Source organism: Apteryx mantelli, unplaced genomic scaffold, assembly GCF_036417845.1.
Source record: "Apteryx mantelli isolate bAptMan1 unplaced genomic scaffold, bAptMan1.hap1 HAP1_SCAFFOLD_62, whole genome shotgun sequence".
Lineage (NCBI taxonomy): Eukaryota > Metazoa > Chordata > Aves > Apterygiformes > Apterygidae > Apteryx > Apteryx mantelli.
In genome coordinates this window covers 67,410-79,830 of record NW_027118791.1, presented here as the reverse complement: position 1 = coordinate 79,830, position 12,421 = coordinate 67,410, and the positions used below count along the sequence as shown (strand labels likewise).

General features: G+C 54.0%; 1 protein-coding gene across 1 annotated transcript; it reads right to left on the bottom strand.

The window, feature by feature from the left end:
* Positions 1-1,603: 1,603 nt before the first annotated feature.
* On the bottom strand, positions 1,604-7,900 carry LOC136996623 (ankyrin repeat domain-containing protein 7-like). Its single transcript, XM_067317511.1, has 9 exons — positions 7,686-7,900; positions 6,228-6,342; positions 5,808-5,981; positions 5,609-5,715; positions 4,725-4,862; positions 4,143-4,428; positions 2,591-2,674; positions 2,012-2,096; positions 1,604-1,611 (listed from the first exon to the last, which is right to left on the bottom strand). The coding sequence occupies exons 1-9, from the start codon at positions 7,898-7,900 to the stop codon at positions 1,604-1,606; spliced, it is 1,212 nt and encodes a 403-aa protein (XP_067173612.1).
* Between the last annotated feature and the right edge of the window lie 4,521 nt (positions 7,901-12,421).

Genomic DNA, 12,421 nt, shown 5'->3' with positions numbered 1-12,421 from the left:
GAAAGCCACAGCGTTGGCTGAGTTTACACAAGCATTAAGAAGCTCAGCAAAGCCTCCTATATAGCTCTTCAGCTGAGACTGAGTTCTCATGATAGTTCTCATTTCCATGGTTAAGCTTGTATTTCTCATTTCAGTCCTTATCACAGATGAAAATCCAAGAGATGCACCACATATCTCACAACACACGGAAGAGCAGACTAAACACGTGTTGCAACCTTGTACTGGGAGTCAACTAAGCTGGTGAACTGTGCGCTTTCAAGCGTTACCCCACAGGCAAGAGGGAAAGAATGAAAACAGCATAGAGTGGAGCGCTCCGAATGGCACAGCCACAAAAGAAACGACAGCAGGAGACCTCTGTCAAAGCACCGTTTGTTGAAGAAGGCCCCCCCTCCCCCTGGGAAAAACAACTGGCACCACAGAGCATTCTTTGCTCAACAACATACTCGGAAGAGAGCAAACAGTTACGGTTGAAAACACTCAATCAGCTTTCCCTAAAAAAAGAAATAATAAAAACAATAGAAAGACCTTGCGGGAGACAGCGTGGTGCCTTCCTGAAGTCAGCGCAAGAGCAGCCCCTGCTCTGCCCTCCTGCACTGAGCTGGGCAATGCTGCTGCTGCTGCCTCCCCAGGCACGTGGCTCCCTCCTGGCCAGGCCCTTCCCACCAGCACACGTCCCCAGGGCAAGGACCAGGCTGGGGCTGCGCTGCCAGCAGCAGCCTCGCGGGAGCCTGCTGCCAGCTCCCCGCTCCGAGCCCTGGCCTGTTCCCTGGAGCCCAGAGCTGGGCGCCAGCAGCTCCCTCCCCTCGCCCACCGCCAGGAAGGCTTTGTGCCAGGCAGCTCCCGGCTGTCTGGGGGAGTGTGCAGGGAGGGCTTGGAGGAGCTCTGCAGCTCTCCTGGACCTGGGAGGGAGGTGGCGAGGGCCACGGTGACTCCCAGAGATGCCTTTTGTGTCCTGCTCATGCTGACGTGGCAGAAGCCCCCCAGCGCTGGGGTCATCATGTGTGGGTGTCGTGCTGCTTGCTGCCCACACCTGCATTTTGGAAAGGAAAAATGAGTGTGGTGTGGGGCCAGTCACTGCAAGTGCACGAGAATAACTGACAGGCATTTTTCAAGGCAAAGTAACTCTTCTTGTCCTGTTGGGTGCCCGAGAGATGGCTTCTTTCCTCAGCAGCATCCCTCAAATCCTGTAGCTGCATGATGGCCTGCGCTGTGTCCCGGGCCCTGGGGCCTTGGGGCCTTGGAAGGGCCACTGATGGGGCCCATGTCCAAAGCAAGCTCCCGAGCGCTCCCCCCCACGGGGACCCTGCTGCGCTCCTCACTGAAAGCACCTCGGAGTCCCAGGGAGAGTCGCTGTCTTCCTCCCGCTCCACTCCTGCTGCTGACGTAACACCTACAAAGGAAGTAAGAAACGACATGCCATGAGTCCTTCTTTCACTCTGCTGTTCTCCTCCATCAGGCAAGCCCTGCAGCCAAGAGACGGAGAACAGTTCAACTACAGAGGAAAAACAAAGCCGTGTTGTTCAGCCCCAGCCGCACTGCCGTGTTCTCGCCACTTCCCGTGGCCTTCTCTGCAGCAGAAGATGCCCAAGCCCAGCACGGCAGCTCACACGGCTACAACAAACGCCCAACAGATGGTCGGGTAGCATGCAAACCAGGCTCAGGCAGGCCGGAGTCATGGAGTAGGGAGGTTTCGGGGGCATCTCCCCTCCAAACTAGGGCTCCAGAGTTTGGCACTCACGAGCACTTTGCACGGTAGAGGAGGAACCCTCAAAGCGCTAGCCAAAACATCCTCACATGTGCAGCAAGTCACCAGGAAACAACGCTCCTTACCTAGCACTACCACAAAACAGCTCCCTCAACTGACACTCGCTACCCTCAACCTTCCCCCCTGGCATTTGCTGGCAAGGGCAAAAGGGGGTGCCGTACCGTCTCACAAGCAGATCACCATTTCCGGTCATTGACTCGGCACAACTAGCAAAGAAACAAAGCGGATCAATGTTTATTAACTCACCTCTCACACCAGCAGGGGCTTCTGCAGCATCCGCAACTTGAGGACCACCAGTAGCCTCCTCTCCCTTCCGTTCAGGTGATTCTTCCTAAAAGAGGCCAGCCAAAAGCGTTGGAAAGAACAGAAACAAGCAGCCTCTGCACAGGCAGGTGACACCTTGCAAAGTACTTCTCTCCTCTGTACCCACACAGGGAAACGTTCTCACTTCTCTTCTACCAGGCCTGCAGTTTTTCCTCGGGAACGTCTTTGAGTAGACAGCAATACCTAACGTCACAAACGCCCGGCTCTGCTTCTGCAAAGCTCCTGAGAAGCACTGCCTGCACACAGGCTGACCCTGGCTTCACCTACGTTACAACATCCAGGAGCGCACGCACCCTTTCCCCCTCCTTTGCGCCAAGGAAAACCAACAGCTGCCTGCTTCTCAAACAACCTTAGTCAAACCTCCTTCTCTTTCCTTGCTTTCACTCTTCAAACCACAATCACATCTTACTATGTCTCTGAAGAGCTACTGCAGCAACATTTGCGACAATCTCTCAAAGGTCACTGAAAAAAAACCGGAACCAGCTTAAAAATCAAACATGCCTGCATCTCCAGCAGTACAGCCTGGGTTCCAGCACCACACTTGCAGTCTTCATCACAGCGCAGTCCCAACGCCATACACCGCAACTGGGGAAAAAAAAACCAAAAAAAACAAAAAAACCCCCCACAGAGTTGAAACAGGCAGCGTGAGATCACATGCAAGCCTGGAATGTCATCCGCATCCGGCATGAGAAAAAAAGACCCGCTTGAGCAACTCCCCACCAAGCACACTTGAGGAACCTGACAAGGAGGAAAGGAGAGCCAGGGGATGAAGCATTTCAGCAGATTTTGAACAATAAACGCCCTTCCTCCATATCAGTCAGAATTCTATTGCCAAAGTCACTGGAAACAAAGAGCAAGCTCTGGAGGACAAAAGAATAGGCAACCCAGGAGCTGATCAACTTTTATGGTCTCGAGATCTGACTCACAGGAAGAAAACCACGTGGCCATTTATCTTGTCACCTACTGCTCTTTCACCCCCCCGACCACAAGGCTGCTGCATGCTCTGCCACGGCTACAAGTCTTTGAGGAAACAGCTCACAGCAGCAGAAAGGGTGGCAGGCAGGAGACCGCTCTGCAGGAGAAAACCACCTGCCTGGAGACTGAAGTCCAGACAGGTCTTTCCTGCAAATGAGGCGTCCCATGGCAAGCATTGCCTGTTGAGGCACTTTACCTTGGCAGCTGAACTGTGGTTTTCTTCCTCAGAAGCAGGACAGCTGTCATCACTCTCCTCTTCCTCCAACATTCTTGAAAAGCAAAGGCAAGAAGGACCCTGTCTCTCCAATCTTTCCTCTTTTTAGGCAGGTTAAAGGATTTGGGAAAAGGTATTGTTCAAGTCTCACCTTGCAAAGTATCCGTGGGAAACGTCGTCTCTCACTGTTCAAATATTAATTGACATGATTAATTCTTAGCATGTCAGACCTTCCAACGTCAACAAGGCCTACAAGCGTGTAACACGGACAGTTCTACAGGCCACACTGGAGTGGAACATTCAGGCGAGACAGCACGAACAAAAGTATGCCCCAAACCACTGATTTTTCTCATCATACTGAATTCTCCCCCCCTCCCCCAAACTAAGTAAGCAAGCAAATTCAACACTGTCCTCATATTTCCTTCTAACATTCCTAACTGAAAAACTAGCATGGCGCCAAGATGCTATGTGAGCAGACAGTTAGCAAATGCTGGCGCGGGCTGAACAGGATAAGAAATGACTCAACTGCTGAACTCTTCATACCACACATGCGAGCATACACCACAGGCAGAGATTGTTCTCTCTCTCTCTCTCTCTCATTCTCTCTTTGTCCCGTCCCCCTCCACCAACCTGTGGTTGAAAATGCCAGGTACTGCACAGTATTTGTAATTTTTTTTCTTTTTCTTTTCTTTCCTTTTTTTTTCTTTTTTTTTTTTTAAGAAAAAAGGAAAGCCCCCATCTATAAACATGGGGGATCCAATAGGCAGCAACCCTCCGAACGGACGGCTAACACGCTAATTATAGAAGTGCCCTCACGGCCTTGCAAGACACGTGTCCAGTCGGCAACACAGAAGCGCATTTTACAAAACTGTGTGCGCTACTCCATCCGAGACCTCCACTGAAGTCAGTGGTGAACACGGTAAGCTTCAACAATACAAGCCACCAAAAGAAAAGGCCGTAGGGATTTTCCTCATCAGCTCCTCCACGGTTAAGGATCCTACCTCCGCTGGCCAGAGCGCAGGCACCCAATGCAAAGCCAGCAGCTCCTGCTCCGGGAGGCGTGCTAAGCGCTGGCACGCCCTTTGCGCCGCCTGCAGAAGCTTCTCCCGCCTTTTCCCCGACTGCAGAGTCTACCAGGTGTTGACTAACACTGTATACAGAAAGAAAGGAAACACACTGATTTTCAGACTTTGCATTGCGAGCAATTTGATGCGAGCTCAGCACCACAAACGTGAAACCTAACGGAGCATTTGGGTGGAAGTCGAGGACAATTTCCCAATTCGCACTTGACACGGGAACAATACGTACCAGAAGACTCCTTTTCGCCCAGCTGCAACAAAGGTCTCCACACACCATTAAACCTTGCTGCTGTTACCAAGCATGCCCATAAACCAACACGGACGTTCGGACAACTTAGCAACTCTAACGGTGACCCAAAGCACCTACCGAGCACGTCCAGAAGTTCTAGCGCAATCCTCCGCTGTCCATCCAAGAACGTCTTCCTGGGAAAGATCAGCACCATAGCGAAGAAGAACTTCTATCATGCTCATGTCCCCAGCAGAAGCAGCAAGCATAAGAGGGGTCCTAGAGCATCCAAAAGACGACAGGAAATCTATCGGTCGATACAGACATCTCACTGGCATTATTTGCAGCCCTATTTGCTCCCAAAACAATTACTTCCCCCTTTCCCACAGGCAGAAGGAAAGCAGAGCCAACTACACGGAAGCACAGGAGAACTCAGGTCAGAAGGGGCCTCAGGAGGTCTCTCCGCCTAACACCTCCCCAAAGCACGCTCAGCTACGAGGCCAGACCGGGTTGCTCACAGCTTTACTCGGTCGGTTCTTCAAAGCTGCCAAGGAGGGAGGCTGCACAACCTCCTCGGGCAACCTGTTCCGACGCGTCACTGTCCTCGCAGCCAGCAAGGTTCTCCTCACATCCAGCTGGAACCTCTCTCGTTTCAACGCGTGCCCGTTGTCAAAGCAAGTGTCAGGACAGAGAGACAACGCTGCCCGCGAGACAACACTTACCTACCAACCGTGCCTGGGTTCTAAAAACCCGCTCCTGCCCAGCAGCAATGCTGGAGAACTAGCGGCAACTCCTCTGCCTTGCAGCGACCAGACACAATGCTTTCTGGCAGTCCTGAAGGCAGAAGCCAGCCAGTGAGGCGCAACAGCAGCCAAGCGCAGATCAGTTTTCCAAAGTCACGCAGAAGCAACTGCTTCCGTGTGGCTACTTACTTAGGCCTTTTAGAGGCTCACGCCCACGCCTCTCATCAGTCAAGCTTTAAGAATACTCAGGAGACCCACGCCCTGTTTGGACAAGCCCTTCACCTTTCAGACTGATCTCGAGCGTGCACGTCAGCTCCCTTTTTAAGCAGGAACTCCACCATCTCTTCGTGATGTTCGGACACAGCAAGAGCAAGGGGAGTGTATCCCATCTGAAAGCATAAATCCCCTCAGTTAGAAAAACACAGAGAAGTGAAGCAACCTTTTCTTTCCAAGAGCGGCCTTACCCAAACTCTGCGCTTACCTCATTCCGTGCATCAATACGGGCATTGTGCTCCAGTAACTGCCCTGCTAGAGAGGTGTTAGGAGCAATGGCAGCGAGGTGAAGGGCAGTGCTGCCGTTAACATCGGCCAGATTAGGGTCGGCACCGTGTGCTAGCAGAATAGCAACGCATTCTTCTTGCTGGCACTGTACTGCCTGGAAACAACACAGCAAAAAAGGAAACCTTTCCAGCAACTACGTTTCCCTCTGCCACAACTCCCACAGCTTGCCAACCTCGGAAAACAATAACGCGTTCAAAGATTAGGTAACGTTAGGCGCCTATTCGGCACCAAGCACGACACAATCGCCACCCACACCTAGGTCAAGAATCACCCAAGGGAGGGATCGCTCAGTGCATACCTTATAAGCCCTACCTACAGCAGCATCACATACTCCACGTACCTTCATCAGCGGCGATCTCTTGAAATTGTCACGAGGATCCAGCTTGCACTTGTTTCCTACTAAATAGGAAACAACCTCTGAATGCCCGTTAGCGCAAGCAAGATGCAGAGGGGTCCTAAAATTTAAATATACGACGTTAACACCAACAGACATGCACACAGCTGAAGACACCGCTCCTGCCTATGGCATGTGGGTAGGGCCACCCGTTTCCGGTTCCAAAAAACAAACTTAGAAAAAGTTTCTCATTCCTTCAGCCATGACAGTAGTTGCACACCCAAAGCCTGGGGCGGGCTAGGAAAAATGCCCCCCACCCCACCCCACCCCAGCACCCATTTATGAAGACGACGGTCACTCAGCTCCCCGCCTCGTTCCCTGCAAATGGATTCCTGTGCCCAGCCACAGGACTCTTCCCGCACAGCCTCAGGCTTCCGGTGGGAAACTGCTGCCCTCCACGCCTCTGCCCAGGCAACTGGCCACTGCCTCCAACAGCACGACACACACAGCCCAGCAAGGACGACCAAGCCTTGGGCACCTTAAGCCTACAGCAAGGGACCCTCTAGCTTTCGCCAGCATCGCTCACGTGACAACAGCGTGCCAGAGGCTAAGGAGGTGGCTTTTAGAACACCATCGCATCAGCTTTGTGCTGTGCTTTTCGGGAATTCGTGCCTTCTGTCCTTTCCCCGAGCTCACTACTGCAGCAAACGCGAGGACACGCTCGCTCCAAAGCGCCCTCGGTAACACCTAGCAAACCAGCCAGCAGAAACCTTCCCCCACAACACTGCCATGCCCACAGCAACAAAGCAGCGCTCTGTCTTGCCGGCAGTTGTAGCTACCCTTCTCCTACAAGCTCAACCACGGAGGAAGCCCTCTCCAAGGCAGCAGAGCTGCCTTTCCAACAGCCCTCGCCAGCTGAAGAAAACGGCACTCCCTCCCTTCCTTCCGCCCTCCCTTCCAGGAAGGGCCCTGCCCTGCCCTGCCCTGCTGCGCCGCGCCGTGCCTGGAAGAAAGGTGGCCCTTCAAACTGCCCAGCATCTCCAATCAAACCACCGCAGCCGATGCGGCTACGAAGGAACACGCGACCACCTCCGAAGGGCTGCTGCCACGCATGCAGTACAGGTGACGCTGCGGGAGAAGCCGCTCACAAAACCTGCCCCTCATTTCGCCCTCCTCAGCCGAGCCGAGCCGAGCCTGGCGGGCTGCCACCAGGCAAGGAGACCTCTCTGCTCACAGCAAGGGCCCGCTGGAGCCTCCCAGCTGCGCCACCGCCGCCCCCTCCACCCGCCGCTGCGGGGCCGCACCGCAGCCACAGACGCAGCCGCCGCCACCGCCACCGCAGCCGCCGCCACCGCCGCTGCAGCCCGGCCCTTGCAGCCGCCCCTCGCGCTTCCCCCCACGCTCGCGGCGCGGCCCAGAGCCCGGCCGGGCGGGCGCAGGCACACGCGGCACTGCCCCCCTCACTGCTTCGCCTTGTCCCGCCTGTTGATGCCGAGTCTCGACAGCGACCACGGCCGCCGCACCCGCGCCAGGTCGCCGCTGGCGGCCGCGCGGTGCAGCTTGCCCAGCTCCTTCTCGCGGAGCTCGGAGGCGGCGCCGACGCAGGGCAGGGAAGCGCCGCCGGACAGCGACGGCGGCGGCCCCTGCCCCTTGCTGAAGAGCCCGAAGAGCCTCTTCATGCTGCGGCGGGGATGGGACACGGCCCGGCACGGGCACGGCCCCGCGGACACGGCCCCGCCTCGCACGGGGGCAGAGGAGCCGAGCGCCGGCCAGTGGCCGCGGCCCGGGACAGCTGCTGCGGGGCTGCGCCCCGGCGGGCTGCAGGGCCGCGGGCTCGGAGCCCCTGGGCCAGGGGCAGAGGCGTGGGCCGAGAGCAGGGACGCAGCAAGGCTCCCAGCGAGGCACGCGCCCTCGCTCCGGCAGCGGCAGCCACAGCACTGAGAGCAACCGCCTCCAGAGGCCGCGCGGGCGCCGCGATGTGCAACGGCCGCGGCGAGGTCGCACGGCGGCGTCACAGAGCGGAGCGGGGGGGCCGCTGCGCGCCTGCGCAGTACTGCCGGGGCCGGGGCCGGGGTTTCCCTCCCCAAAGGCAGCGCCTTTGCTTGCATCCAGGCGACTCGCCAGGAGGAGAGGAGATGCAGCCTCCTTTCAGGGAGGTGGAAGTTCACCAGCGAAAACGCCCTCCCTCATGAGACTCCGCAGCCTCCCAAGCCCCCGCGCACTCGCGGCTCCCTCGAATATCAGCTCGGCCTCTCAGCCTGCCCGCCGTCCGTGGCCAGGCGCCTCCTACGTGCCGGCTAGCCCAGCTTGCCGTTCGCTAGCGAACTGCGCGCACCCCCGCGGGCACCCAGCAGCTCAGGGGAAACAGAAAGGCGCTGGTGCCCGCACCACAGACACGGGGGCCGCTATGGCCCGAGGGCTGCCTCCGGAGGCTGCCACCTAAGTCACTCGCTCCCGTCCACCCCATTGTCACCGAAATGGGGAGAAAAACTCCTTAGCACCAGTGTAGCACTGAGAAGCAGGCATTCTCTTTATTACGGCGCCGGGTGCATGGGGGATCGCTCCGCCCAACGTGCATGCCACGTGTTGCATTAGCCACAGCTTCTATTGCTTTGGTACATACCCATGCATTAAATTTCCCGGAATGATTGTACATATTCATTCTATTTCCTGGAACTAATTATCATATTTACAGAGTCATTACGCATGCGGTCTGAGTCTGAGTCTCCGGGGGGCTTCTATGGGGGTCCCTAGTGGTCGCTGAAGAGCCCATTCACGGCTCTTAAATCCTGAACCAACCTATATTCTTTGCCATTTTGTTTCTTTACTGATAATCCTGGGGTGTTATATTCTGCTTCACGCTCTATCAATAACCCATAATTCAAAAATGTAGTTGTTAATTCTTCCAACCCTTTTCTAGCCTCCCACTTAACAGGATACTGCTTTTGTCTTACCGGTTTAGTCCCGGATTTTAGAACAACCTTCACTGGTTTCGCCAATTTAGACCAACCTGGAATTCCGCTAGCCCATACCCAGGCTATTACTGCATCGTCTGCTTCGGCAGGAATCTCTTCCTCCGGTTTTTGCGTGCTCTGTAACATAAAAATTCTCGCTTCCGCAGCTTTTGATTCAGGTGTTAGTAGCTGCACCTCTCCATTCTTAAAGGTTATCTGCACGTTCAACTTATTCAATAAATCCCTTCCCATCAAGGGTATGGGACATTCAGGCATATGTAAAAATCGATGAGTCACCCTGTTTTCCCAGTTTAAGTTGTAAGGGCTGCAAGAAGGGCCGATCCTCTCGTTTGCCTGTAGCGCCAACAACGCTTACAGTTTCATGGCTAAAGTTTCCTTTACAAGTATTAAGTACAGAGTAAGCGGCTCCTGTATCAACTAAAACTTCTACTCCATCATTTCCCAGCCTTAGTGTAACCAGGGGTTCGGCTGGGGACGCTTCCCCCGGTCCCCTTCCAGATTCCTCCTTTAATGCCAGTAGCTTAATGGCTTGCAGGGCTGGGTCGGTTCCCAGCCTGAGGTTGCCAGCCCTTTCTTTTCCAATGCCCCCTTTCTTTGCAGATTGAGCACTGATCTTTCGCCAGACGGGGCTGCACAAAAGGAGGTGATGTTCCCTTTCCCTTACTCCCTTTCACGCCTCGGTAACCCCCTCCTGGGCCTTCCCTTTCTCTGTAGGCTCCTCCAGGAGCCCTGGTTAAAGCAGCAGTCAATCTGCCTTCTCTTAGGGTTTCCCTTCGAACCTCTTGCATCTCTTTTTCCCTTTCCTTATTATTAAAAGCCGTCCATGCCACTTCTAACATTTTCCTAAATCTTTCGAATCCGCCTCTTCTAATTTCTGAAGGTTTTCTTCTTATGTCTGGGGCTGATTGTCCCATAAACATTGAAGTGAACTGCTGGGCTTCCTCTGCTTTTTCAGGATCCAGGGTGGTAGATTTCCCGGCAGTAGCCTTTAATCGTTCCATAAAAGCAGATGGGGATTCATTTGGCTCTTGTCTGACCTCATAGAGCTTAGACCAATTAATCGCTTTTGGCATGGCATGTCTTATGCCAAACCTTATCCATCTCTGCTATCTTGCTAAGAGTCCCCGGGGTCCCGGCTGCTTAGGATCCCACCCCGGCTCTGCAGCAGGAAAATTCTGGTCTATTGTTCCCTGCAAATCCCCACCAGCATGCGCTCCTTCTGCTTGTTTCCGAGCAGCGTTTAATACCATCTTCTTTTCAGTATCACCTAGCGGTGTGTCTAATATGACCTGTGAACCATTCCAATCTGGATCCTGAGTCCTAATTACAGTTTCAAACGCTTTAGCCACTCTCTCTGGATCCTCTCTAGAGTTCCCTGCTATTTCCTTCCAGGACCTTAACTCCGTTATTGAAAAAGCTACTTTAACTGTTACTGGTCCGTTATTTCCAACCGCCTGCCGAAGGGGAGCCTGTAAAGCCTCCCCCGCTTCCCCTTGTCGTCCCCTTGTTCTCCCCGCAAGCGGGCTAAATCCTTCCGCCCCTCTAAATCCTCCTCCCTGTTCATAACTCCCCTCCCCTGGTCCCTCTGCACCTCCAGCTCCACCGATAGCCTCGAAATCCCCCCCCAACCTCTGTCGGGGAGCGACCACCGATTCCAAATCTTCTTCCTCCTCCCGTCCACACTTCAAACACCTTTTTCCCATACTACAAGCGGAACAACACCTTTTCAAATTTCGACCCTTTCCCTCTTTCTCTAGTGCTAGTATCATTGGATCCCTTGGAATCATCCCGCAACCTTGTTGCCACTCACCCCTTTGGCAGCAATCCGACAGGCACTACTCTGGGAGAGAGACGAGCAGAGGGAGTAAGAGGGTACAATCGTATGGTCAGGGCAGGCAAAGGCAGGAAGGGGAAAGGAATAAAACAGAGAGACGTCCTAGACAACAAAATTTATGAAATACAAAGTTGGAACAGATACTTTCAGTTAAATACAGCACGTTGTTATCTCCACACCACTCCATTAAGAGGTAGAAGGCACGTTTCCCCAAGCTTCATTCGTCTCAGCATATCCACTCTTAGCTTTCTGGAATGGGGACTTCCTCTGCTCCAGCATCTTCTGATCGCTAACGACTTTTGCGGGTATGAAATGACAAACGCAGCTCTGCCAGAGCGGCGGCTCCCTAGCACTTTTGTTCAAATCAGATCCCATCATTTGTGGTCAAAACATCGCAGCACTCATGTATTGCCCTGGGAAGTGGCTCCTGGGTCTACATTTTCTGAAGATCCTTCAGTAGATGCCCAGGCAGAAGCTCCAGCCGATCCAATTTTCAGTTCAGCCATTGCTGAGGAAGCCGGGGGAGGGGGAGGGGGAAGAAAATGCCTTTTGTTAGTGTTACAGTAGGAAAAGCTAACAAGTCCCCAGACCAAACAAACCATATTACTCCTAGTAGACAGGCAACTCCATTCACAGTGCAGACGGATTCAATGCAACGGACTGGTGTCCGTCCAAGCAAATGCAAAGAGCTAGAAAGCAAGAGGCGGCCACTCGCTAGGAGATTAAAGACTACTGGAACAGAAGGAATTGCTCTCAGGGGCTACCTGCTTTGAAACAGGCCCAGCCACTGCAAAGCCGTGACTCTGGAGGAACAATTATCACAAAGACGTGGGATTATTCAGGGCTCCGGGGGGGGGGGGGAGTGGGGGGGGGTGGTGTATGTGCGTGTACATTGTTTTTTCTCTCTGTTTTTTAAAAGCAACTGCATAATATTCTGTTATTCTGCTGTCACACAGACTGCTAATTCCGGGGCACACTCGGACCAGAGCTATTGCTGAGGTTGCAGCAGGCTCTGAGCATTGTCTCATGGAGTCTCACAGGGTGATGCAGATGACCGTCCTTGGGGAACTGTGAGGGTCAGCAATCACGTTTAGACTACTAGATTGGGTGTCCTGGAGCTAGGAATGGATGCTCATTTTCAGCTTAAAAGCTGAACCTAGCTTATTCATATTCTTCAAAGGTAATTTGAGAATAACATGGATTTACAGAGCCTTACCTCAGCCATATGAGCTTCCACTCTGTCTGTCACAGAGGAAGCATTGCCCACTGGGTCCGTCAGCAGAGTGGCTTCTGTAGCGCTCGTGACGATGTGCGGTGCCGGCTTCCGCAAGCCTCTCATTAGCTCAGTCTCGCCGCAGGCGTTTTGTGAGAGCCAATTCACATTCTAAATC

Excerpts from the sequence above, each read along its gene's own strand:
- LOC136996623 (XM_067317511.1), bottom strand. The coding sequence starts at position 7,900 with ATGAAGAGGCTCTTCGGGCTCTTCAGCAAGGGGCAGGGGCCGCCGCCG. Across the intron at positions 5,982-6,227 it reads AGAGATCGCCGCTGATGAAG|GCAGTACAGTGCCAGCAAGA; the intron begins GTACGTGGAGTA and ends TGTTGTTTCCAG. Across the intron at positions 4,863-5,608 it reads GCTCGAGATCAGTCTGAAAG|GACCCCTCTTATGCTTGCTG; the intron begins GTGAAGGGCTTG and ends TGGATGCTCTAG.